This window comes from Diprion similis, chromosome 10 (assembly GCF_021155765.1).
Source record: "Diprion similis isolate iyDipSimi1 chromosome 10, iyDipSimi1.1, whole genome shotgun sequence".
Lineage (NCBI taxonomy): Eukaryota > Metazoa > Arthropoda > Insecta > Hymenoptera > Diprionidae > Diprion > Diprion similis.
In genome coordinates this window covers 12,418,424-12,440,768 of record NC_060114.1, presented here as the reverse complement: position 1 = coordinate 12,440,768, position 22,345 = coordinate 12,418,424, and the positions used below count along the sequence as shown (strand labels likewise).

General features: G+C 39.7%; 4 protein-coding genes across 9 annotated transcripts; 3 read left to right on the top strand and 1 right to left on the bottom strand.

Annotated features, from left to right (window-relative positions):
• The first annotated feature begins 930 nt into the window (after positions 1–930).
• Positions 931–4,696, top strand: LOC124411604 (chymotrypsin-like protease CTRL-1). Of its 3 annotated transcripts, XR_006929689.1 has the most exons (8): positions 931–1,090; positions 1,257–1,318; positions 1,396–1,490; positions 1,654–1,915; positions 2,121–2,267; positions 2,993–3,203; positions 3,809–3,892; positions 4,450–4,582. XR_006929689.1 is itself a non-coding variant. In XM_046890827.1 (7 exons), the coding sequence occupies exons 1-6, from the start codon at positions 946–948 to the stop codon at positions 3,194–3,196; spliced, it is 915 nt and encodes a 304-aa protein (XP_046746783.1). In that variant the 5' UTR covers positions 931–945; the 3' UTR covers positions 3,197–3,203; positions 4,450–4,579. The 3 variants fall into 3 exon arrangements, 2 of the variants coding, with proteins under 2 accessions (XP_046746783.1, XP_046746784.1); XM_046890827.1 differs by lacking the exon at positions 3,809–3,892 and having other exon boundaries at positions 4,450–4,579; XM_046890828.1 differs by lacking the exons at positions 2,993–3,203; positions 3,809–3,892 and having other exon boundaries at positions 932–1,090; positions 4,450–4,696.
• A 535-nt stretch (positions 4,697–5,231) lies between these two features.
• LOC124411608 lies at positions 5,232–22,216 on the top strand. Of its 2 annotated transcripts, XR_006929690.1 has the most exons (3): positions 5,232–5,547; positions 5,639–5,661; positions 22,205–22,216. XR_006929690.1 is itself a non-coding variant. In XM_046890831.1 (2 exons), the coding sequence occupies exons 1-2, from the start codon at positions 5,454–5,456 to the stop codon at positions 5,857–5,859; spliced, it is 315 nt and encodes a 104-aa protein (XP_046746787.1). In that variant the 5' UTR covers positions 5,298–5,453; the 3' UTR covers positions 5,860–6,183. The 2 variants fall into 2 exon arrangements, 1 of the variants encoding a protein (XP_046746787.1); XM_046890831.1 differs by lacking the exon at positions 22,205–22,216 and having other exon boundaries at positions 5,298–5,547; positions 5,639–6,183.
• On the bottom strand, positions 9,900–10,651 carry LOC124411607. The gene is made up of 2 exons (XM_046890830.1): positions 10,455–10,651; positions 9,900–10,312 (listed from the first exon to the last, which is right to left on the bottom strand). Exons 1-2 carry the CDS (start codon positions 10,513–10,515, stop codon positions 9,915–9,917), a joined length of 459 nt encoding a protein of 152 aa, XP_046746786.1. The 5' UTR covers positions 10,516–10,651; the 3' UTR covers positions 9,900–9,914.
• On the top strand, positions 11,612–21,710 carry LOC124411601. Of its 3 annotated transcripts, none has more exons than XM_046890822.1 (13): positions 11,612–11,845; positions 17,938–18,076; positions 18,149–18,279; positions 18,509–18,643; positions 18,727–18,891; positions 18,998–19,086; positions 19,163–19,355; positions 19,436–19,661; positions 19,761–19,925; positions 20,067–20,224; positions 20,468–20,703; positions 20,817–21,033; positions 21,180–21,710. In XM_046890822.1, coding segments are annotated over exons 1-13 (2,106 nt in total). In that variant the 5' UTR covers positions 11,612–11,844; the 3' UTR covers positions 21,431–21,710. The 3 variants fall into 3 exon arrangements, with proteins under 3 accessions (XP_046746778.1, XP_046746777.1, XP_046746775.1); XM_046890821.1 differs by lacking the exon at positions 11,612–11,845 and adding an exon at positions 16,728–17,128; XM_046890819.1 differs by lacking the exon at positions 11,612–11,845 and adding an exon at positions 16,728–17,436.
• Positions 22,217–22,345: the final 129 nt, after the last annotated feature.

The window sequence follows — 22,345 nt, the reverse complement described above, 5'->3', positions numbered from 1 at the left end:
TACGATCGCTCGGTAAATTGGCATAAAACCAGAGTATAATGTGCAAATAACACAAAAAATCGGCAAATATATAATATAACAAATTGATCTAACCCAAAGATAGTTAAAGTCCGAGTAAATGTTCACCTATTCAATGATTTATCAGAATATCTGGTGAACTGTTCCGTTAGTGACATTAAAAATCGATCACAACATTAGAATCAGAATCGAATCACTTACATTTCAAAATTTTTGCGCACATTCCAGGTGTGTTTATAATTATCACTGTTCATTAACGCCGACGTTTTACAGTATGCATATGGCATATCGAGAAGTGATTAAACCCGAGTATATCTAACGCGGTGAACTGTGAACCATTTGTATGCAGGTTTATGCGGCATATTGGCAAGTAACAGACAACGGGCGATATTTCTGCTACGATAACGCCTGTACCAATCCATTACTCGATCTGTAATCTGATAATAACCATCCAGTGATCTAGGCCAAAGTGCATTTATATTTAATGTGGACACAACACGTGATTGTGTGGCAATTCCGGTTACAGGTAATTCATTTGTAGATTAATCCATGTAGGAATATACCTTCATACCATTCCTGATACAATAATTGCGTGCTGCTCGGACAGAATTAGAAATCCGAAAGTTTATTGACGATCATGGAAATGATATGATGATGATAACACTCCCTTGCGAACGTATCGATGGTGTACGTAATGGAGTTTCGTAATACAGCCTAGCCCGTATTTACATGTGAATGAAATCGAGGTTGACCCGTATTGGTAAGCTTCTAGCCACCCGATATCATGTCCTTATCTTCGCTACCGGCACGTCGATCATCGCCGTCGCGGCTAGTCTGGTATTATCGGAAGAAATTCTCCCGCTGACTGTCCATCAGATTCTTAATTCTCGTTTTTCTCCAGTCATCTAGGATTCCTAATTAAGACAAATGGAATTCTCTATCTATACGATAACTAATACGCCGAGGCTATATAGCCGAATGGCGGATCATTTTTCGTGCACAAATTTTACAAGGATGTTGCGGCTTGTGCTCATTTTGTTCATCGGCGTTGCCACCCTGGCCGTTTCATCGGGTGCGTTGAAATTTTCTTATACTTAAAGCTATTTTGATATGTAAAATATTAGATTATCAGATGCCCACTTCAATCACAAGTGCTTGTACCACGTGATAATGAATTATTAGCAATTATTGTTGAAATAATACGTTATTACATGAATTTCTTGCCTGATTGTTAACAGCCAGACCGGAAGACCGTCTCGTCAACGCAGATGTTGCGGTGTATGGAAGATATCCGTACATGGTGATTACCATTTTGTTGAAAAATTAATCACTCGTCACTTATTTCAACAGCAATAATCAATTATGGTATGTCTAAAGGTGTCTCTACGCGTTGGCACTAGCTCTTCCCATACTTGCGGGGCAGCCCTCGTAACACCCGAGCACGTGGTCACCGCAGCTCACTGCGTCGCCAAGTTAGTTGATATATTATTAATTTTATTGAATTAATAAAAAAGTGCTACCATAATTATGAACTGAAAGTGTTGGTTCCATGCCACCTTAGATCGTTCATCTGAAAATTTACTGCAGTAAAAATAAGCGTGTTGAAAAATAGAAAACCGTTTATTGCTTTTGCAGCAATGTTCCAGAGCCGGTTGATCCGAGTGCAAGATTCGTCGTTACAGGCCACTTAAGCAACGTTGTCGGAGGACGGGTTACGCGATTGTCGGAAGTGCGAATACATCCTGAATACAATGCCAGCAACACATGGGAAAATGACATTGCGGTATTGAAGCTTGCTACACCAATACCATACACTGCTACCGAACAACCGATACCCATCGCAAGTGCCGATGTTGGAGTTCAGGATTGCGACATTTCCGGGTGGGGTCGACACCACGTAAGTTGGCTGACGGCTGATGAAAGTACCAATAACGAAAACTAAATCGAAGAATTCTAAATTTGAGAAATTTGCCCAATTGGTTAGGAGCGGATTTTTTCATCTGGCATATTTCAATTAAGTTTAAATCGATCCAGATGAATTTTTTTCAGCATTTCGTGTAGGATTCGCTGATTTTCCTGCTCTAGTTAGAAATATTTTTCAGACGCCTTCTAACACCTTGCCGAGTCAACTGCAGTCTGGAGTCATGGCTACTATGACTCGCGATACGTGCATCGAATACTGGGCATCTTCGATGATATTCAACTCCACTCTGTGTGTGGGTGGCGTGAGAGGGAACGGCGTGTGCAGCGTGAGTATTTGTTGGTTTAAATGCATTTATAAGCTTATACTGTTGACTATAGGATACGTAATACCTGGAACATAAATCAACTAGATCATTCGTTGTCATCAGAGTTTCAACGTTTCGTCGAAAGACTCACAGCTTATCATACGACTGCATCACAAATATTTATGAAATCATTCCAATTCTTTAACATAAAAGCGTCTCTTTAAATTCATGCGTGTAAAATAACTCGCGCATTCTGCACACGTGAATTATACTTTTATAGAAAGCGAAGCGTTGAATTTACTGGAAAACAACGTTCTTCAATAGATTCGTATACCTGTAGATAGATGTGCGATTTCAAAATATATTTGTGATTGACACCACTTCCACAACGTTCGGTGATCACGGTTTATTGGTAGTAAAAGAAATCATTGAGCCATTAATTAACAGAATAGTTCCGCGCTTGCCGCCAGACGAAAGGTTTCTCGCAAGAGGAATCAAGCCTCGCCTTCAGCAGGTAAAGATAGCAATAATGATTGACCAAGGGCTGTTCAATTCTTCAAAATTTCAAATGGATTGATTTGTATATTCGTATCTCTCCCAAGAGCTTAGGTTTTATGGTGGGTTGATGGTAAGATTCGAAATCATTAAGCCTAGGGACTCTGATTAGCTGTATTAAAATAAAAGAATATGCACCACTGGATAAAAAGGCTGGTGCCTACCTGACAATGTGGAATAAAATGCTGCAGGGCGACTCCGGAGGTCCGCTCGTATGTAACGGGGAATTGGCGGGTGTCGTCTCGTGGGGAAACCCCTGCGCCAACGGCTTACCGGACGGATTTGCCCGGGTTTATGCCTTCCGTGACTGGGTCAACGAAAACATCGCCGACCTGAGCGACCTGGGCAGAATCTATGCAGCCGAGGCTGCAGCCAGCCGCGCCTCGAGGGCCTAGTAGAGCGGTTAGATTTGCCTATATGATCTTTACACACCGAACAATCAATCATACAAAATAGAGACAATGATCGCGGCAGGGATCAGCGTAAACGCGGAAGTAATTTTAGGTATACCTGTACCTTGTTATTTTCGTGAAGTGCTCCCTTAGGGACCCCTAATTATGAGCAAAACGTAGTACATGTTCATTCCGAGCAGCTCCTAATTATAGGCAAATCATGATATCAATTCATTCTGAGCAGCTCCGCTGCTCTTTTGTTTGCACATGGCTGCGAATGTGGACGTCGCCTCAGCGAAACTCGGAGCTGCTCAGAGTGGATTGTACTTTGATTTGCCTATAACTAGGGGTCTTTAAAAAGGGAGTGGTACAAGATCAGAGGAAAACAAGAGTTAAAGCTAAATAATGTTCTACATTTTCGTTCATTCATGAGTCTCATGATTATTATTTGGAGAGCACTATATGATGCCCTGCATGCGGGACGTGAATTGCTGAACTCTTACATAAATTAACTTGACAGCGATAATTTCTACACAGACATAACGGAACAAATGTTATTATCATAGTTGTTAACGGTCCGATGTATAATTTTTATTTCACCAATTTATTACGGAGCGAATATGTATTAACGTAGGTGTGCGTGCTGCACGTAATTTATATCAACAGTTCTAACAATAAATCACAGGAATTAATGGACATGTATGTATGTCCATACAATTCACGTTACAATAAACTTTTTTCGAAATGAAAATTGCTGCACGTAATTCATATCAACAGTTCTAAATCACAGGAATTAATGGACATGTATGTACATAAATACAATTCGCGTTGCAATAAACTTTTTTCGAAGCGAACGATAAAAGCTTTTTGAAACGACAATCGCCTATCGGGAAACGGCGTATCGAAAGCTATAAGTTATCGTGGATCCAGAACGATTATGGAGAATTTCATGATTTCCGTGCATGCACATATGTGCTTGTAAAATATATTTCTATATTGTTATTGTTTTGCAGTTTTTATCTTAAAAGTCAGTTGTCACTAAATTGTTAGTTCGATTACGAAAAATTGACAGCCGTGGTCAGTTATTATTACCGGTAATGTGATAAATATTCCCGTCCAAGGTTTTTTTTCCGCCCAACGCTTCGCTTGTAGTTTAAATTAGTCGGTTAATGGCACAACTATCCATCATGCATCCTCATTTATACGATAATCGCATTATTTATTTGAAATATCATAAAATACGACACGTGTCGTAGGGTGATTCTGGCGGTCCTCTCGTGTGTAACCGAGAATTGGCTGGGGTTGTGTCGTGGGCAAATCTCTGCGCCAATGGTTTACCAGATGGCTTTGCACGAGTATTCTACTACCGTGATTGGCTCTTAGAGGAAACCGCCGATCTGAGCGATCTCGGCAGGCTCTACATGGCCGAAGCTCGCCAAGCTGCGGAGAAATTATAACGGCCGTCTTCACTTTTATATACATACATCTTACAATTAACCACAGTATGTACTATGTACTAAGCTTAATGGAAATGATGATGATGAAAATATAATTTGTTCATTTCGCAGTCACGCGAAAAAACATGCAGTGAGAATAACATGGAATATGTATTAGTCTATATTCGAGTTCAACTCATTCACGACTTGAATCCTAAATATAAATGCCAACTGGATTAAAGATAAAATAAGAACTAAGCGATTGTCGCGTGATAATAACAATTATGTACAACCCTCCTTTTATAACTCCTTCTGCTTCTTCTTGTTCCTTGGATAGGCTATTTCCCCGTTGGAGAAGGTCTGCATGTCCAGATCTTTATAATACATGCACCAATGCAGTGGCGAAAGAATCTTTACAGCCCTTGAGCTAGTAGAAAATTATACTTACATAATGTCATAGTCAGGTAATGGAAATACATTAAATTACAGGTGTGATATCTTTTCGTACAGGTGTAAGGAAACTTGAGTCACCCGGTCGCATGATAAAATTGCATTAACATTGAGTTTCAAAAAAATTTCTTGATACGTTGTGAAATAAGTTGGTGAAATCGAGCTGCAGTAGATTATTCGCGCATCGTGGCTGATAAGAACACACAATTCCAAACATAAGGTGCGTAAAGTCGCCACAACCCATTACGCCCCCAATTACAACGTGTTCATGTAGACAACAACAGTTCCCAAGTATATAAAAGAAGTAACATGATCGAGGACACGCACTAGGTATTCAGTATCTCCTTCGTCACTTTGTCGAGGTATTATCCAAGATGGTGAAACTGAGAATGGCGAGTAACTTGCATCGTTTCTTCATAGGAGTCACTATGATCACGATCCTCGTGCTCGCGAGTTTTTGCGAGGCAGGTAAGTGCTTTAACGATACAGACATGTTAACTCATGAGTTTTAACAAAACTGTACAGTGCTTCGCATATATCATACTTTGAAATTCCACAGATAATTCTAATGAGTCAGGTTCAGTTGATTCGGGATCAACCGAAATCAACAACGATAACTCGACCGAAAGTTCCACGGGTCTGACGGAGTCCAACGACTTGTGGAATGTCATCCCAATTATGTGGCTGATGGATTTTTTGATGACAACCTTTTGGGGACAGAGATTTCCCTGCACCGTGTTCTCCATTATGCCAATGGAAATTTCTTGCGCATATGTGTAGGCTAACGAGATGCGGATGCCTGTTAATTTACTTCGGGACTTCGATGAATTATTTCCTTCACATTATATGCGAATATTTAACAGACGAGAAGATTAATAATTGTATAGACAGCCGTATCTACTATAAATGAGCATAACACGTAGAATGTAAATCATGCATATTTATTGTTCATAAATAATGCGCTGATAATTACGCAATATACAACAAGACTTATTTCTAGTATCCCATCTTTATTTTTTCTTATTATTGGGAACAGTCAGATTTTAGTTGCAGTAATTTAAGACTCCATTTGATCGTTGAAAGAAAATATTACAGCTACTCTCAAGACTAAATTCTAATTATTTTCTGACTAAAAAATGTCTTATCCAGTCTAGTCAAATAAGTTGTTTGATTAATTCGGTGGCAATTAATGTATTTCGTTGAATGAAAAATTCAGTTTTAAGTGGTAATCTATTCAGTGGTAGTAAGTCTCGTAATTGTAACATGAAGCATCAGAAATTTTATACAACCTAGAAAAATATTAAAACGTTCCGGCTTGTGTTATCAGCTTGTAGGTATTCGTACGATACGAAGCGAAGGTCTAACATTAAATTTAAGCGTATGCCATGTATGTACAGAGTATACCAATTAGTCATATGAGGTATATTTTTCAGTGTGTACACAGGTTTTCTTCTCCCTTTTATTCATCAGAGTTGTAAAAACACACCAACTTATGTCGATAGGCGCAAACAAGACCGATCGCTCAATTTCTGTTTTGCAAATTCCTCCGAAATGATCGACTGAATTCTCAGCCGTAGAATTCTATACCGTCCAATCTTAAAATATGATCAAATTTTTGACGCTCCAATTAATGGTTTGTGTACGTGGGACTTACTCATATTACGTACGTATTCAATGTCATCATTGTCGACTATGCTTTCGTCTACAGTTTATTGGAACAATTCAAATTACTTAAATTTCACATGTGATTGCCGCATGAATTTTTATTTATTATTTACAAGCCACAGGTTAATTACATGAAACACGACCTTAGCCGTTCGGCTTATCACTAGCGACTCGTGAATTATTCACCTGTTAATTAGACATTGTTGAGCAGTTTTTACAAAACACAATTAACGTTGCGTGGATAGTGCGTAACACAACGATTGATTCGCCCTCGAAATTGATATCAATTCGTCCGAGGCTATTTACTGATATTATCATACAGATATGCAGATAATTATGCTGAATAAGCGTACCAATTACCTATATTGCAAGTATAGCATCTTTCCGATAATCCATCAGTCCACCTGCGGTGCATAACGTTGACAGTAATTTTGAGTTGACAATGAAAGCGATACTATGGCACTTACTCATCAAAGTGTGTCAATATCAAATTCCGTAATGAATAACTGACGAGCTTTCCATTTGTAGACTTCTTCTATAACTTTATTTTCTGATCAAAGACTTTGTGGTAAATCCTTTCCTGATACATAAATTAAGCCTCTTACTGTCAACAACGTTATACGAGTGGGTTTATGGCCCTTCTTTCGACGTGACGTGAATAAGCGACATATAAATCAGTAAATTGTCAGTGTGAACTATTGAAAAATATAGAATCGCCTTCTGCTGGTTTTCCTCTTAATCCTACCACGAGTCTATTGTCGATTTAGCACATCATACCGTCAACCAATACGTCACAGTTGACGCCATTATCACTCAATTTCATTGCAAATGCAGTATGCATATGCCACCAACATACCTAGTTTGAATAGTTAACCTAATTACGAAGGTTATCTTCTGCCACAAGAGAGGGGATTGCCACGGGCTGATTATCCTCAGGTTCCACTCTCCTGCAGCAGAAGTGACGCGCCCCTAGTCGCAACGATGTCGAAAAGGGGACTCATTTTTCTCGCTATTTTCCTGACAATCCACTCCATCTTTCCACAAGTGCTTGCTGGTCGTGCAGCTAATTCCAATTCCGGGGGCAAACGATCTGTCGATCTTAATACGAAGACCAACGAGCTGCAGACGACAAGCAATAGTGATGAGGGTAATATGATCGTAGGTTTATCATTCAATACCGGATCATAAACGAAAAAAATTGATATTGACGAATGAAACGTTCTTTTCAGGCCACGATAACACCAGCAGCATTATTATGAACATCGTCAGCATGCCGTTGGTTCTGCTGTGGCGCTTGCTGATATTGGAACCTATGGCGATGATCAGAAATATAATTATTGCAGTGCAACGTACTTTGATGAATGTCACAGGCAAGATAGTATCGGACGTGAGTGAAGCTGCGTTGGTTAAGACCTGGTGGATCACGAAGAACTTCATGCTGCCAACATTGGACGAATTTTCCGTGAAACTGGCGCGTCAGGAAGTACTACCGGAGAGTCTGAATACCGCAATAATGTCTACCCACTCCTTATACATAATGCTGAAAATTCTTGGATATCTGCAACCCAGTTAGTCTCGAGACAATATTCTAAACGGGCCTTTGCCTTTGTCAACTGTGTACTTGACATGAGCAGTGCAGAAACGGATCGTACACAACTGTTTCAATAGATCTTTGGCATTCAAGTGTAGACGATCTTCCACCATACAGACTCCTCTATTTTATGACGGTATCATACGTCTACGTGTTTGTAATTACTAGGGCCCAGTTGAATATGTATTAAATATGTACATTTAATATAGACTGGAAAAACTAAACTATGGAAAATAGAAACTGCATTTTCTGCTTCCAAACGTCATACTTTATGTAGAAAACCAAATACGGAATGAAAATGATTTAAATAGAAAATATACATTTACATACTAATCCGTGGCCCAGTAATTACCTGCGGTTATCAATTCACTATTCTGAATATCTATAGCTTATTTTCATCGTGTACTATACGCATTATGTACTCAACACATTTTCCTAATGTTCATTGGATAAAACCGCGATAAAAACTTTTTATAGAACTTGTCAAGAACTCGGCATCACGAAAGAAATAAAAGATTGTTGACAGTACTGGGAGCTAATTTCGAAACGCACCCTTAACTTCATTCGCGTTCCCGCCATGATATAAAGATGAATGGGACAGAACGGTGTAGTTGAGTTGAATTATAGTAATACTCATTAGTGACTACATTGTTTCATTAATTAGTCTTAAGTATTTAGACTTTTTCCTTTCAGTATATAATTTAGAGCGTCGATATTAACTTCACATTATACTTATACATCTGATCATCGTGGACGAAATTCAAATCCGAGTGTATCCGTCTGGCATACAGTGTTTACTAGTGTATTAGACGAAAAAATAATTTGCGAATTTCCATCGTTGTACCCTCTCAAGAGTTTGTTTGGGTTGAATGAAAGATTTTTGTACGTCTAAGATGGCACTCATTCGATTTTTCAATTTTTTAGAAAAAGTGAACCGATACAAACTTCTGACAACCCGGTCGAATGATTAGAAATCATAAGGCGAGCTACTTTCTGTGCCATATTTACTCACAGGAAAAACTTATACCACGTGTCAAATACAGCGATTACCATGTTTATCACTTCGGATGCTTCGGGAACAAATAATTCGCAAATTTTCACCGTGGTACGAGCGTTGTACATTACGTCCAAGATGGCGCTCATTCAGTTTTTCATTTTTTTAAAACTTTTTTTAAGAAAAGTGAAAAATTTAATGAACCATCTTTGACGTAACGTACAATACTCATCTTTAGAGAGAATCTTCCTTTTAACCCATGCAAACTCTCTTTTCAGAGAGTACCACGATGGAAATTAACAAATTATTTTTTCCTGCAATGCTCTCTCGTACACTTGATCGGTATTTAAATATGAGTGACCAGGTCGATCTTTTATCAATTATACTTATACATATTACACGCATTTAAGTGCACGGTGGCATGAGGAATAATTAACAATAAAGGTGGATGGAAATTTCTTCAGGAAATATGCATTATATAGATCACGTTTTAATCAAACACAGATGCAGTAAAGATGCATTGTTACATAGATAATTGTATAATATCAGTAATATCAATATTGCGCACAGATGGACAGAGCCAGGCTAGCGGTTGTCAGAGAAATTATTAGGATTTATGCGATCCATAACCGTGGTCATCACAATCCTTGCCCATGGAGGAAAGAACTGATTTATCACGTTTATAGTGAACTCACGAATTTGTAATACCATGGGATCTCCGCTGCACACTGTACTTCCCTCAACAGCAATTGTACATGGCATTACCTTATTCATCATCCGACTAAAAGCTCCGTTGGTTGCATTGTCCAATTGAATCGTAATGCGTAGTACCTGATTTAAAACGTTCTCAACTATGTCTCCGATGAAGGGAAAGCCTTCTACCTGGTTGATTAGCTGCCTAACATGATCCATCATCGCGCTGTTCACACCATTGCTACTTTCCATGCTCTCATCGCTGGCATCTCTCCGTCTTCGCAGAGATACTGGAAGTCGACAAATGTCATTTGTATGATTATTGAGAGTGGCGGATACATGATATATTTCAAACTGATTTTGAATTGATGAAATGGAGTAAACAAATGACAAGAGTAGTCGCAATGGTGTCTGTTTAATCCGAATGCTCACCAGCACTGGCGTATTCTGCAGTCAAGATGATAATCAGAAATAGACTCGCTAGTCGCTTCATAATGTACTCTTCCAGTTCCGTCAAATGACGATTGTACAATGCGAAAACACGTTTAAAGTGCAACCTCTTGTAACCACTGGATATATAGCGTTCACGGCGTGGATAAACTATAACGATTGCGACACTTTTTTTTTTGTTATTACCATATCTTCTCTATTGTCCTGTGCTATATACTGAACCTTCCAATACCTTATCGCAAACTTTGTAGCTAATTCTAACGCCGGCATGTTTGCATGTAGAACACAGGTATTTTTCAACCATTACGCAAGTGCCAGGAATGATGGAAATTTCTATACGCTGAGCCCGTGTACTACCACATGTAAATGCATATGTTGATCAATCATATATTATTACGTATAACCAATCCATGGAAAGAATATTTCAATAACGAATCCTATTTTGGTTCAATATTTTTGCACATTTTCAAGGAAGGGCCAAGAATCCTTAGGAATTGAGATCGTTTTTGGGCAGCTGCAGAGAAAATTAGAAATGATTCCAAGTAACGCAATCTTGATGCTCTGAGCAAAATGTTATATTCATTCTCATCTCAATGCAAGCGTCTTCAGTAGTCGCCTAGTAACAGCCTAATTAGTAATATGAGTGTACTACAATACCAAATATAATATTCAAGCAACTTTGGAACTTTAAAAGAAAATTTTTACACATCAATACCAGTTACGAATAAATATACGATTTCGTTATCATAGTTATAAGGGTATAATACATCCAACTCTTCGGTATTTAAATATGAGTAACGTCGCGCTCTTATCAGCTACTATTATATATTATGCGGAATGATGTTACGTTATGAGTGGTGAATCATAATCCACAAGGAATATTGTTTGAGTTATGTTGATAATCATATGCTAAATATAATAAATAGTGTCAATGTTGTAGGTGCAAATTGAATGAAAGAGGATTAAGGGTTCTTCGTTGATTTGTCTCCAAAGACAGCGTCGTTTAAGTCGTGACTTTGTCCTCTATAGTCGGACCTATTCCCACTTGTTGATACGGAGAACAGTTCCATGTATCGATGGAATCTCGCTTTCTAAATTGCCTGTTGAAAAAAATACGGTGAACAATTGGAAAACGAGTGTGATAAATGTCATGTGTGATCGAGAATGAATCGTACAACACACCTGAAGAAGTTGAGAGGAGTAGGTATTGCGTAGAGGTATGATGCGGCCGCAATTCCATTGCGGAACGCGAAATGATCTGATTATTGCAGTAAGAGGGACGCAGAAACTCGATCAGAAAACTGTTTCCTGCAAATTTCGCAAGAAAGACTAGCCGCAATTAAACCATCCGCGAACACCAACGAGCCTACAAAGTAAGTCATTCGTATATCGTACTTTCCCTGCCGACAGACGTGCCCACAACTCTACGTAAATGAGTGAAGATGATTATGTTAGGTAAAACACAATACGTGTAACGATGTTATAAAATCAGGCGTCGGTGAGTGAGGACGAAAGTAAATTAGAAGTGAAATAGTGAAAGAGCGCGAATCAGTCTGGTGCAGTACTCGTGCTGACCACGAAGTAGTCGTGACTCGATAATATTATATATAAGAGAACATTTTTGTGGACCCCAAATTATTATTTGTGAAAATTGAAAGCTCTTGCGTGTGGTTTTATCTTTCGTTGGCCTAACTTTTTAAGAAAATTCAGTCTCTGTGTTGCATGTGTATTGCTATGTGTGGACGCGGGAAATAAGCGCGATTTAATACCGTGTGATCCAAGCTGTGCGGTTTCAAGAGGTATATTATAGTGCATATATGTTAACCTGAGCAGGTATGCCTTTGTCCACTCATCGTTCATTGACAAAGCCGATTAATGGATAATTGATCTGGCAAATAATGGAAGGATTGAACATGTCATTGAAATGATACCGTCACGCTGTCCCTGCTTCAGGAATAGAATACTTTTATTCGGTGCGTGTGTGTGTGTGTGTGTGTGTTGGATGTGGAGATATGCAGTGCGAACCTTGATGTGTTTGTATGAATAATCGGCTCGGGGAAAGGCTAGGCCGGAAATTGGGCCGAAATCGATTTGCAAAAAGCATTTAGAACCCCGGTCTGCATTCTGTGACCGAAAATTGGCTGCAGTTTCTAAACTTTTCTCTAGCCAGGTGATTATTCCCACGTTATGAATTCACCGAGTAGTGAATTTGGTTTTTTAAATGTGTGTCAAGCTAAATCGGATCGTTTGGGAGAGATATATTGATTTCATACAAAGTCACCGAAGTCTTCGATTCTACTGTTTCGTTTCTTAATAATACTTAGATAAATTATAATTGATTAGGTCTACATCAGGATCCGTTTGTTCCAGAATAAAAACCATACATTTTTCAATTCGGTTAGATTGTGATGACGAATAATTTGCTGCAATACTGATTCTCGATACTTGGAACACGTTCGCTTTCGTTGCGAGTATCTCCACGCGTGTTCTACCAACCCATATACCTGTAATATTGCAAGAGTTATCGCGAACGCCCGCTTCGGTGCTATTTCGTAAAGATAACGTAACGAATCGCGGTTAAAATGCGTTGTGCACCTATAATAACCTGCATTCATACGACTGTGTCAAGCACGAAAACACAAACAACTCGGTTACATAAAATCAAGGACTTGTCCCAGGATGAGAATAATTCAATTCTTTTCATATGTTTATGATGTATTATTTACCTGCACTACAGTTTCGAATGTGACAAATGATTGTCTCGCTGCATTTGCGATAGAACAATAAAACATATTAGATACTTTTTAATTCTAATTCAGTTTTGCCAATCGAGGAATCACGATATGTTCACATCGTCCCCCTTTTCATGTGGTAGCACCTCAGAGAAAAGCGGTCGGTTCTTACACATTTTTAAGTTATCCTTTTGGCTACGAAGAAAATGATTGTTCATTAAAATTCTAGTAATTAATAGCTGGGTATTTATAAAAAGTTTAATCGTGAAGCGAGATCAAGTATCGTCAAAAGATAGTGAAAGATCTCTGAAATAAAAAAAGAGATCTTACGCCAGGACAGTGGCTTGTGGATGATTTACCCTCTTGTTTCTATGCATTTCTCAAGGTCATGAAACAGCATGTGGTACCTATATGCGAGTAATTTATATCATTGTTGTCAGTGTATACTAATTTCTGCGGGAAACAAACGGTAATTGCGTGGCCGGACGGAGATGAGTGAAGGTGATATCGCTAGTCGCTTGTGGGGGTGTGATCCATAACGTGCCCAGGCACAACCATGAGCGGATGACGTAGTTACCGGTATATCACAATAGGACTCAGTCATCTGGGCAGGTAAATCAGTGACGCGTGTGTATAAAAATTATTGCTGTGGGATTAATCGATTAATCGGCAGCTTCGAAAGTCTGTAATTGATATGAAAATGATCTGGATATAGCGTAGAGTAAAATTCTGGCTTGAGAATAGGAGTCAGAGGAGGAATTTTATTCGTCGATCATCGATCATCTATATTTGTTACACGTTTGGATAATTTTACGGAAGAAGAATATACAGCGTTTGACTGAATTACGCACTGACATAGCGAGAGCAGTGATCGTAGACCACAACTATTACCGTTACTTCATTTTTGTTTGGCAACGTAAATGGCGCAATGTAGAATCCACGCATGTATGACGGGCGAGCAAGCTGCCCATTGCCATGCTTCGTCGTGCCTGAAATGAATTTCTTGAGCGTTTACAAAGCGACCCTTTCGATTAATTTATATTCGTGAGAATTAATTAACCTTCCACGCTTTCTAATCACTTTTTAATGCCTTGCGAAGCAAAGCTCTTATAGATGAGCGAAAAAAACGTTATTTTGAAAGTGTTCTAAATCATTCAGATTTTCAGCATTGATGTTGGTCTTGGTCTGTAACAATATTAGCAGCGCAGAGTTAAACTTAATCACGAAATTGCAGCATATTGTGGTTATCGATGGCTCCTTCTGTATTTCCCTGAAATGCGCTTTTAAGAATTTCGAATTAGCTCGACGATAAAGAGCGTAATCAACGTCTTCTTATTTTCTTTTGTTCATGCATCCTTTTTGTTCAATGCTGATTACTCAACGACGAGAAATCCAGACATTAAAAGGCATTCGGAAGAGGGTATCGAGAAGATTGCAAAATTACGCTGAAAAATGGTTCTGCAGTCATGTGATGAACGTTTCTGATTATTATAGTCTTCAACCAAAGAAAAAAAAAATTATCCAGGCTACGGGCAATGAGTGTAGTATATACAGCGAGTGAAATCTTCCTACAAGCTTGTAAGTGTCTGCGGTTACTTCCTGTTCTTAAGTGTACAAGGCACTATAGCTATCATATACAATTTCATTTGTTCGCTTCGCAAACGTGAATGCCTCTACAACCATTCGCATTTTAGTCAAGGATGTGGCGTAACATTTACTCGTGTATATTCGCTTACGAATTCGTTTTAAGAAATGGAAAAACTTGGCGTTTTCCGTCTCCAGTATATCCGCAACAAATGAAAAGCTTGAATTAATCTGTCATTCTTTCTACGATGATATCAAGAAGGGAGAAATTAAACAATTTAAGCACCCAATCGTTGAAAAAATTGTAGTCCATGCTTACAAACGTGTAACTACAATACAATTCAATTCAACTGATTAAAAAGCGGATACCTACTTTTCGCATCGGTAGTCCTAAAAGTGAGCGAAACTTCATTCGTATAATAGTACAGCAATGATATAGTACCTACAAGTAGCGGATCTTAGTAATACAATAGAATTATGTAGTTGCGAAAACTTATTTTAGTTCAATATCGTACAATGTCGGGGTAATCTATATATATAGGTACATGGGTTTTCCTTTAACGATATTTAGGGTCATAAAAATCAAAAAGAAACTCATGACGGGATCATTTTGGGATATCAGACGGCTATACGGAGTATCTGCAGAAGAACTCTGGTAAACTTCCTGTGTTAATGCAGGGTAAAAAGTACAATAAAAACGAAATTTAACAACTAAATAAGGTAATGTACAGTTGATAATGCGTGCACGTGATATTCGCTTTCCTTTATTAAGGGTACGATGTACCGAAACACGCCCAAGTTTCATTGATAATAGAACATAGCTCAGTTGAAGTAGAGGACTCGTTTGATGACACGAGTTCCGGCTGAACGCATGGACCCGAGTGTGTACCGCCTCGGTAATTAAGTAAATTAACATGACAATAATATGGTAGAAATATTCCGTCGACGGAACGAGGACGCGTGAATAGGCATTTCGCGCATAATTCGACGACGTAGAGTTGGAGAAACACCACACCCTCACTCTGCTTACAACAATGGATCGGCCATTACAACGTGGACCAGGCATTAATGCGGTCGTGCCTGGTGTTCGTTGTCATACTCGACGTTTTCCGCCCATCGATAGGCCCTCTGGTTTTTCTTTTCTTCCATTTTCATTCAAATCTCTTACTCCGCGTGCCCATTCCATCGGCGAGATCGCAGAGCGTGTTCATTATCGGCTCAAGACATGCGCCGAAGCGTCAGTCCGTCCATAATACAGAACCCAAAACGAGCACTTGTACTTTTCACCGTCAGCGACGTTCGTCTTTGGTCGATTGACACACATTTCTTTTTCATTCCTTGGGCTCGTTTTTGTCAGGTGTGCCTTGTCCGCGACAGATTATGGGCTTGAGGACTGCAGGGGCCGCGGGGAGGACGCTCAAGACACTGTTCTGGTGTCAAACAATGCCGCGTAGATATATGTTGTATACCTGCTACCAAGTATCGCACAATGATGTATATCGCCTTCCGTGCGTCGCTTCCCCCGCGTATAGAGGAATACCTGCCTTTACGCATTACGGCATAACACATCATTGCCATATGACAATGCATGCGGATATATACAAGCTTACCCACATCGGATGCAGACTCGCAGTATTCACCTCGACTCTGACGCGATCAGAGTATGAGCAAACCGGAAGAGCAGCCTGCACTTTTCGCGCTCGCAATCCCGCATCGTTTGTGATTTTTCGCAATTCGAATCTATGCGAGGAGCTCAAATACGGTCAGGTGGTATCTATCTTGTAACTATAACTTTGCCATTAATGCCATTTCTTTCCACGCGGATGAAGGGTGTGAATTGCTCCGGGAACTAAAAAACCACCATAGCGGTCGAGCACGTGAAGTTAATTGTGATATCAGCGATGACCTGTTGAAGGTCTACTCCAGCTACTATTGCACTCACAGAAACGCGTTTTTGTGAACAATGCCCGCAAGTTGGGACTCGAAAAATGGTTACTGAAGTTTCATTGTGCTCAACTGATGACTTGAAGTAGACTTGGACCATCATTTTAAGACCATCGTCGATGATGCTGGAAAAATTGGTGTCTTCAGGAAGAACAAAGGGGTGTAAATAGTGTAAATTGCAACTAGATTCGGGCAGGATCCGACGTTTTGCTACCTTGTTTTTCAAATATGACAATGCGATGGTGATGCAGTCGAGTATAAGTCGCGTGTACACGTGTCAATTCGACACGTTGTTATGTAAGATAGATTGACGCGTATACCGCAGCTGAAAGACTATGGCGAGGCGGATGCAAAGACACTCGTATTCATAGCGGCAGATCATCTTGGAAACTTTGAGTTGGTGGTTTTGTGCAAGAATGGAAACATCTCCTAGTGTGAAAAAGAGTGCGTCGCCGTAGTTTTTTTTTTTTTTTTTTTTTTTTTTGATTGCACAAACACATACACACACTTGCACTCTCCTTCACACATCCACACGCACAATTGTTTTATCCAAACAACATTTTTACACACATGCGTGTATCAAAATCATAAATGTACGTATGCATGCGCACATATCCACGTGTTTTAAACTACATAAATGTGTAAAAAAATGTCGTGGACTATTTACATCCAATCTATATTACTTCTGTGTGCCATATGTGCAGGTGAGTACAGCCACCCAGGCTTGTTAATTAAAAGTTAAACTTAAGTCGGAGAAAAAGTTATGGATACCAGTGAACCTATTTAGGCATTTCAAAAACACCATTTGTTTCGAGAGACATGTGCTATGATTACACAGTTAGCCATAAAAAACAATTTGATCTCATCAGTTGAAACTCGATTTATCCAAATAAATTCATCGGGATCAACTTCATTGTGGTTGAATTAAGATAATGGGGCGACTAGTACTCATGAATTTTTTCACCTCAAAGTATAGCTACATTAATTATTCGAAATAAAAAAAGAAACAATAATTCGATATTCTGGACTAGTGGAAGCTTACTTTTTCTTGCAGAACTGTTATGGTCCATTGATAGTTTTTACAAGTTTTGAACTTGAAGTAACGAAGATTTTTTCATAAAGATACGTAGAGACCGATCGTCTGTCATATTTCGCTCAGTATGATTTATACGAAGATAAAAATTCATTTGAGATTGATATTCCAGTGCTTGGTCTACGGCAATGTGACCAAAATAGTACCGGATGGGAAAAAGTCGCCGGAATGAGACCAGAGTCCGTAGACTCAAGTGCAATTCTGCACGAGGGTATAAATTCTCAAGGAATCACGACGACATGTTTTAGAAAGTAAGTTATCAATCCCGAAAAATATGCGACATGAGGGAATCTGAACTTATTGACTGTCGTTTAAATTTTCAGGTGCAGCGCACTGAACTGCACTGCCTTTGTAATTGATCTGGAAAGAGCCGGTTGTTTCAGCGTAAAAGTAAGCTCACAGCATCTTGTTCCAGAACCCAACGTCACCTTTTATCACCAAATTTGCGTTAAAGGTACAGACGTATGCACATTATACCTATACAGAACTGTACACCAAATAAAGGGAATACGTGGTTAAATAAATGAATGATCCTCTATCTTTCGCAATTAATTCTCTTCAAGAGTCGTGCATCGTTTTTAAAGTACCTGGTGCATGCCTCCAAGTGTTCGGGGAACATGTATCTCGATATTTGTATGCTAATTTTTTTTAAACATCTGTAGTCTCGAATTGTAACTTTTCAGTTCCTTCAAATTGCAAGCTCCAAAGGCTCTGGCAAGTGGAACGAACGCTCGGTGCGATTTTGGTGGATCCTTCGGCCAGATGGCTGCCTGAAATCATGACGAGAGAACAGTGTTACGAAAGCTGTATCGCCGCCGGTTCGTACATTGCATTTTTTCAAGCCCCCGTGGAAGTACAACAGCATCCAATAACTGGTTCTATCTAGTTTCTCTTTCAACAGGTAAAAATTGCAGATCGGCGCGATATCGCGCCGCCGAAGACTTACGCATTGGAAACACGCAGGGTAGATGCGCTCTTTCTACCCTTGATAGGGGATCCAGACCTCAAGCTTATAGAGCTTCCATGTACAGAGACGAGTATCTCCAGAATCAGTGCCATAATTTGTGTCCGTATAGTTTAACTTCTAATCTCAAATACAGTTAAAAACAGCTGTGACAATGATGGAAAGATTTTTATCGGCATACTTACATGATATCAACTGTTGGTTTCAGCCGAGGCTGATTACTGTTCTTACTCGGAATTCGAAAACGCGACTATGCTGTACTCTGATCTAAGGTTGCCTGGACTGGACGAAACACAGGTGAGTTTAATGATACTTAAGAGATGTTGATGCCCCTTCATACTCAGCATTTAATCTATATCTACTCGAATTTAAGTGCGAAGAGAGATGCGACGCCAGTTTAGATGGGTTCAACTGCAGAGGGTATACAGTACATCGGTCGTACAATTCAATGACTGTGTCGAATTTGGTGTGCCTCCTCCATGCCGACGATACTATCAGTGTTGGACCAAGTTCTCTGATATACGTGCCCGATCTAATCTACAAAGAACGCGAGCCCTGTTTAGACTGTAAGTCAATGCTCACCGATACTTTGCAAATTAATGAATTCGCGAAGTGAAAGCTGTAGCTATCTTTTTAATCATCCAAGTGAGAGTCAGATGTACGAACGAAAGCCTCACCGTCGAATTGAGCACGGATGACGCCTTCTGGGGCAGGTTGTACGTCAGTGGATGGGGTGAACGTTGCGGAGTGCAAGGAAGTGGTAAAAACCTGACATCCCTGAAGCTGGTTTTACCGCGTCGCGAGGATCTCACAATGGGCAGAACCATCAAATGTGGACTGAGCCCTGTCATATCCGTGAATAGTCGTAATCGGTATGTTTCATAAACAAGTCCGCAATTTACTAGTTCATTCGTCCAGCAACTGTTGATCTTTCGTTGTACTGAAAGTGATATTTATTCGAACGCCTGCAGGAGCCGCACCATAGCTTGGGCCACCGTTGTCGTGCAGTTTAATCCAATAATTCAGAGACTTGGTGACCAGGCGGTAAGAGTTGGTTGTTCCTTGGATGGAAATGACGACCCCCCACAGCCAAGAAACATCACAGTACATTCTGATGTACATTTTATTGACCCAAAGTGAGAATTGTGCTTGTTATTCTATTTTCATAGTGTCTCTATAGGAAGTTTTAATCCATAAGTATAAGAGCCTGAGCATGGTTATAGTTTTAATCCATTTTTCGAATACCTGTTCTTCTTTTATAATCATTATTTTCCAAGCGCTGGCTTACCACCGATCGTTTCAACCGTCGTAAACTCATCATCGGAAGCTCCGATGGTCAGGATGAGGATACTTGATGAGAGCCTTTTGCGCGACGCAACCGTCACTCAGCTGGGACAGAAGTTGATTCTGAAGATCGAAATAATTCCACCCGACGGTATCATATCCTTCTCACGTATACATTTATATCGAGAGTATTCCTTTTACCTAGAAGGTTGAATACGCGAACGACGCTTCGCCGGCAGATAGGCAACCGAAGTGACATATTACACGCAAAGTAATCTCAATGTAACTTCGGTTGCCTATCTACTGGCGAGTGTCTGGAAATCCTCCCTGTATACTTTCACGAATTTCATTTGAAATCATATGGTGTAATTTTTAAATTGACTGTAAATTTCAGGCCCGTTTGATATTTTTGCCGGACATTTGGTCGCTAGCAGTGCTGGAGGAGATTCATCCTATCTTCTTCTCGACGAAATGGGATGTCCAACTGACACAAGCACCTTTCCAGCTCTGGTACGGGACGTCACAGACAACAGTTCACTCGTTGCAAAATTCACTGCCTTCAAGTTTCCCAACAGCCAATTAGTCAGGTTCAACGTGGTCGTAGAGTTTTGCACCGGAAGATGCAAGCCGGTATTTATTTACCCTATTATGTCCATTTAAAACATTATTTCATCGGCAGTAAGCCACCCTATGATGTATAAAAGTATTCCATTGTATGGGCATTATTTTATCTTTGCATGAAGGCTCACTGCAGCAACGATGAATATTCTTATGGAAGACGGCGTAGAGAGATATTTTCTGTGCCTACAAAAGCCAACGTCACCGAAATAACACCGAAGACGATTCCCGATAAGTTTCCTCTCCAGTTCTCAATATTCGTTCAGAGCCCCGTAGTTTCGCCAGATCCTCTTCTGTCGCGGGACGGTTCAGTACCAGACACCATTCTCGTTGCTGGTGGTCGTAAGTACATTGCGTTTTATCTTTCACCCATTATATGGCGTCGTTCTGATTCTAATACTATCATCATCATCATCATTACTTTATTCTGGAATTCTTAAAACACTGTGAAATTTTTTGAGAGCAGACATAAATCTTGATTATTTCAGAATCTTTGGATGGGCTGCTTTGCGTTGACGCAGGCCTCGCCTTGGGTCTCTTGATTTTCTGGCTCATCGTTCAAATAATGTTGACGATCGGTTGTTTGGTGGCTGTAAAACGATACCGACGACTAGCTCGTCGGGCCGAAGAGGATCGGGCCGACATATTGGCTAGGCATCTTTACGGTATTCACGGTGGTAATTTTGAAGTTGCCCGACGTGTACGGTGGGCTGATCACAACAGTTCATCCGTCAGCTGATGCCGATTTTAATATCATTAGTAAGGAAGTACCAGCTGAAGTTCGGGACTTCCCAGCTGTTGGGATAGTACCATTCCGGATTCCACGTCACGTTCCGTTTACATAACGTGCAGATCAAACGTGCAGCGGACGTAGATCGTCGTTGTTTCACCCTTTTATCAACACGTATTAAACCGCGCGGATAAAGTAACCGATAAGTTCTAATATATAGGTGCGAGTGTATTATTGAATGAATTGTAATGTAGTGTTGGAATATGAACAAACCACTTTCATCATTTAACTGTTTAAATTATTATACACATCAATATGTATACAAAAAATCAAAAAATGTATAATATGCTTTCTGACTTGGTATAATTGATATAATCGATTATCACATTGTTGACTTATAATTAAACTATGCATGCAATCATACTTGAAGTTGTAAAGTTGTAACGGCTTGGGTATTGCACATGTAAACTTTTCTTCAAGTACCTATCGGGTTTCGTAGATCATTAGAGTATGAAATTTCATGTACGCTAACTATTTTACTTCACTACCCTTACTAATCAGGCAATTTTTTTTTTTCAAACCATTAGGTATAGGCCTTACAGGCCATCTCCCAAAACTAGCAATATTTCGTATCTGCTCTGCCTCGAAATGTGTCCAACTGATGCTGCTACTCGATAAAACCTCCATTGAAGAACACCTACGGGGAATGTGGCCTTCAGTGAGAATGAATGTGTGAACGCAATCATGAATGAGCGCACGAGAGTTCAAATATTCTGTCCGCAGGTCTGCATTGACGTGAACTGGGTGACTGAACGACGATGAACGAAAACCACGTGCATATCCATTACCAAAAATAAAGATGCATTACGTACGTATTTACGAACGAAGGGCATATTGAAAAAACATATACGATTATTTATTTTC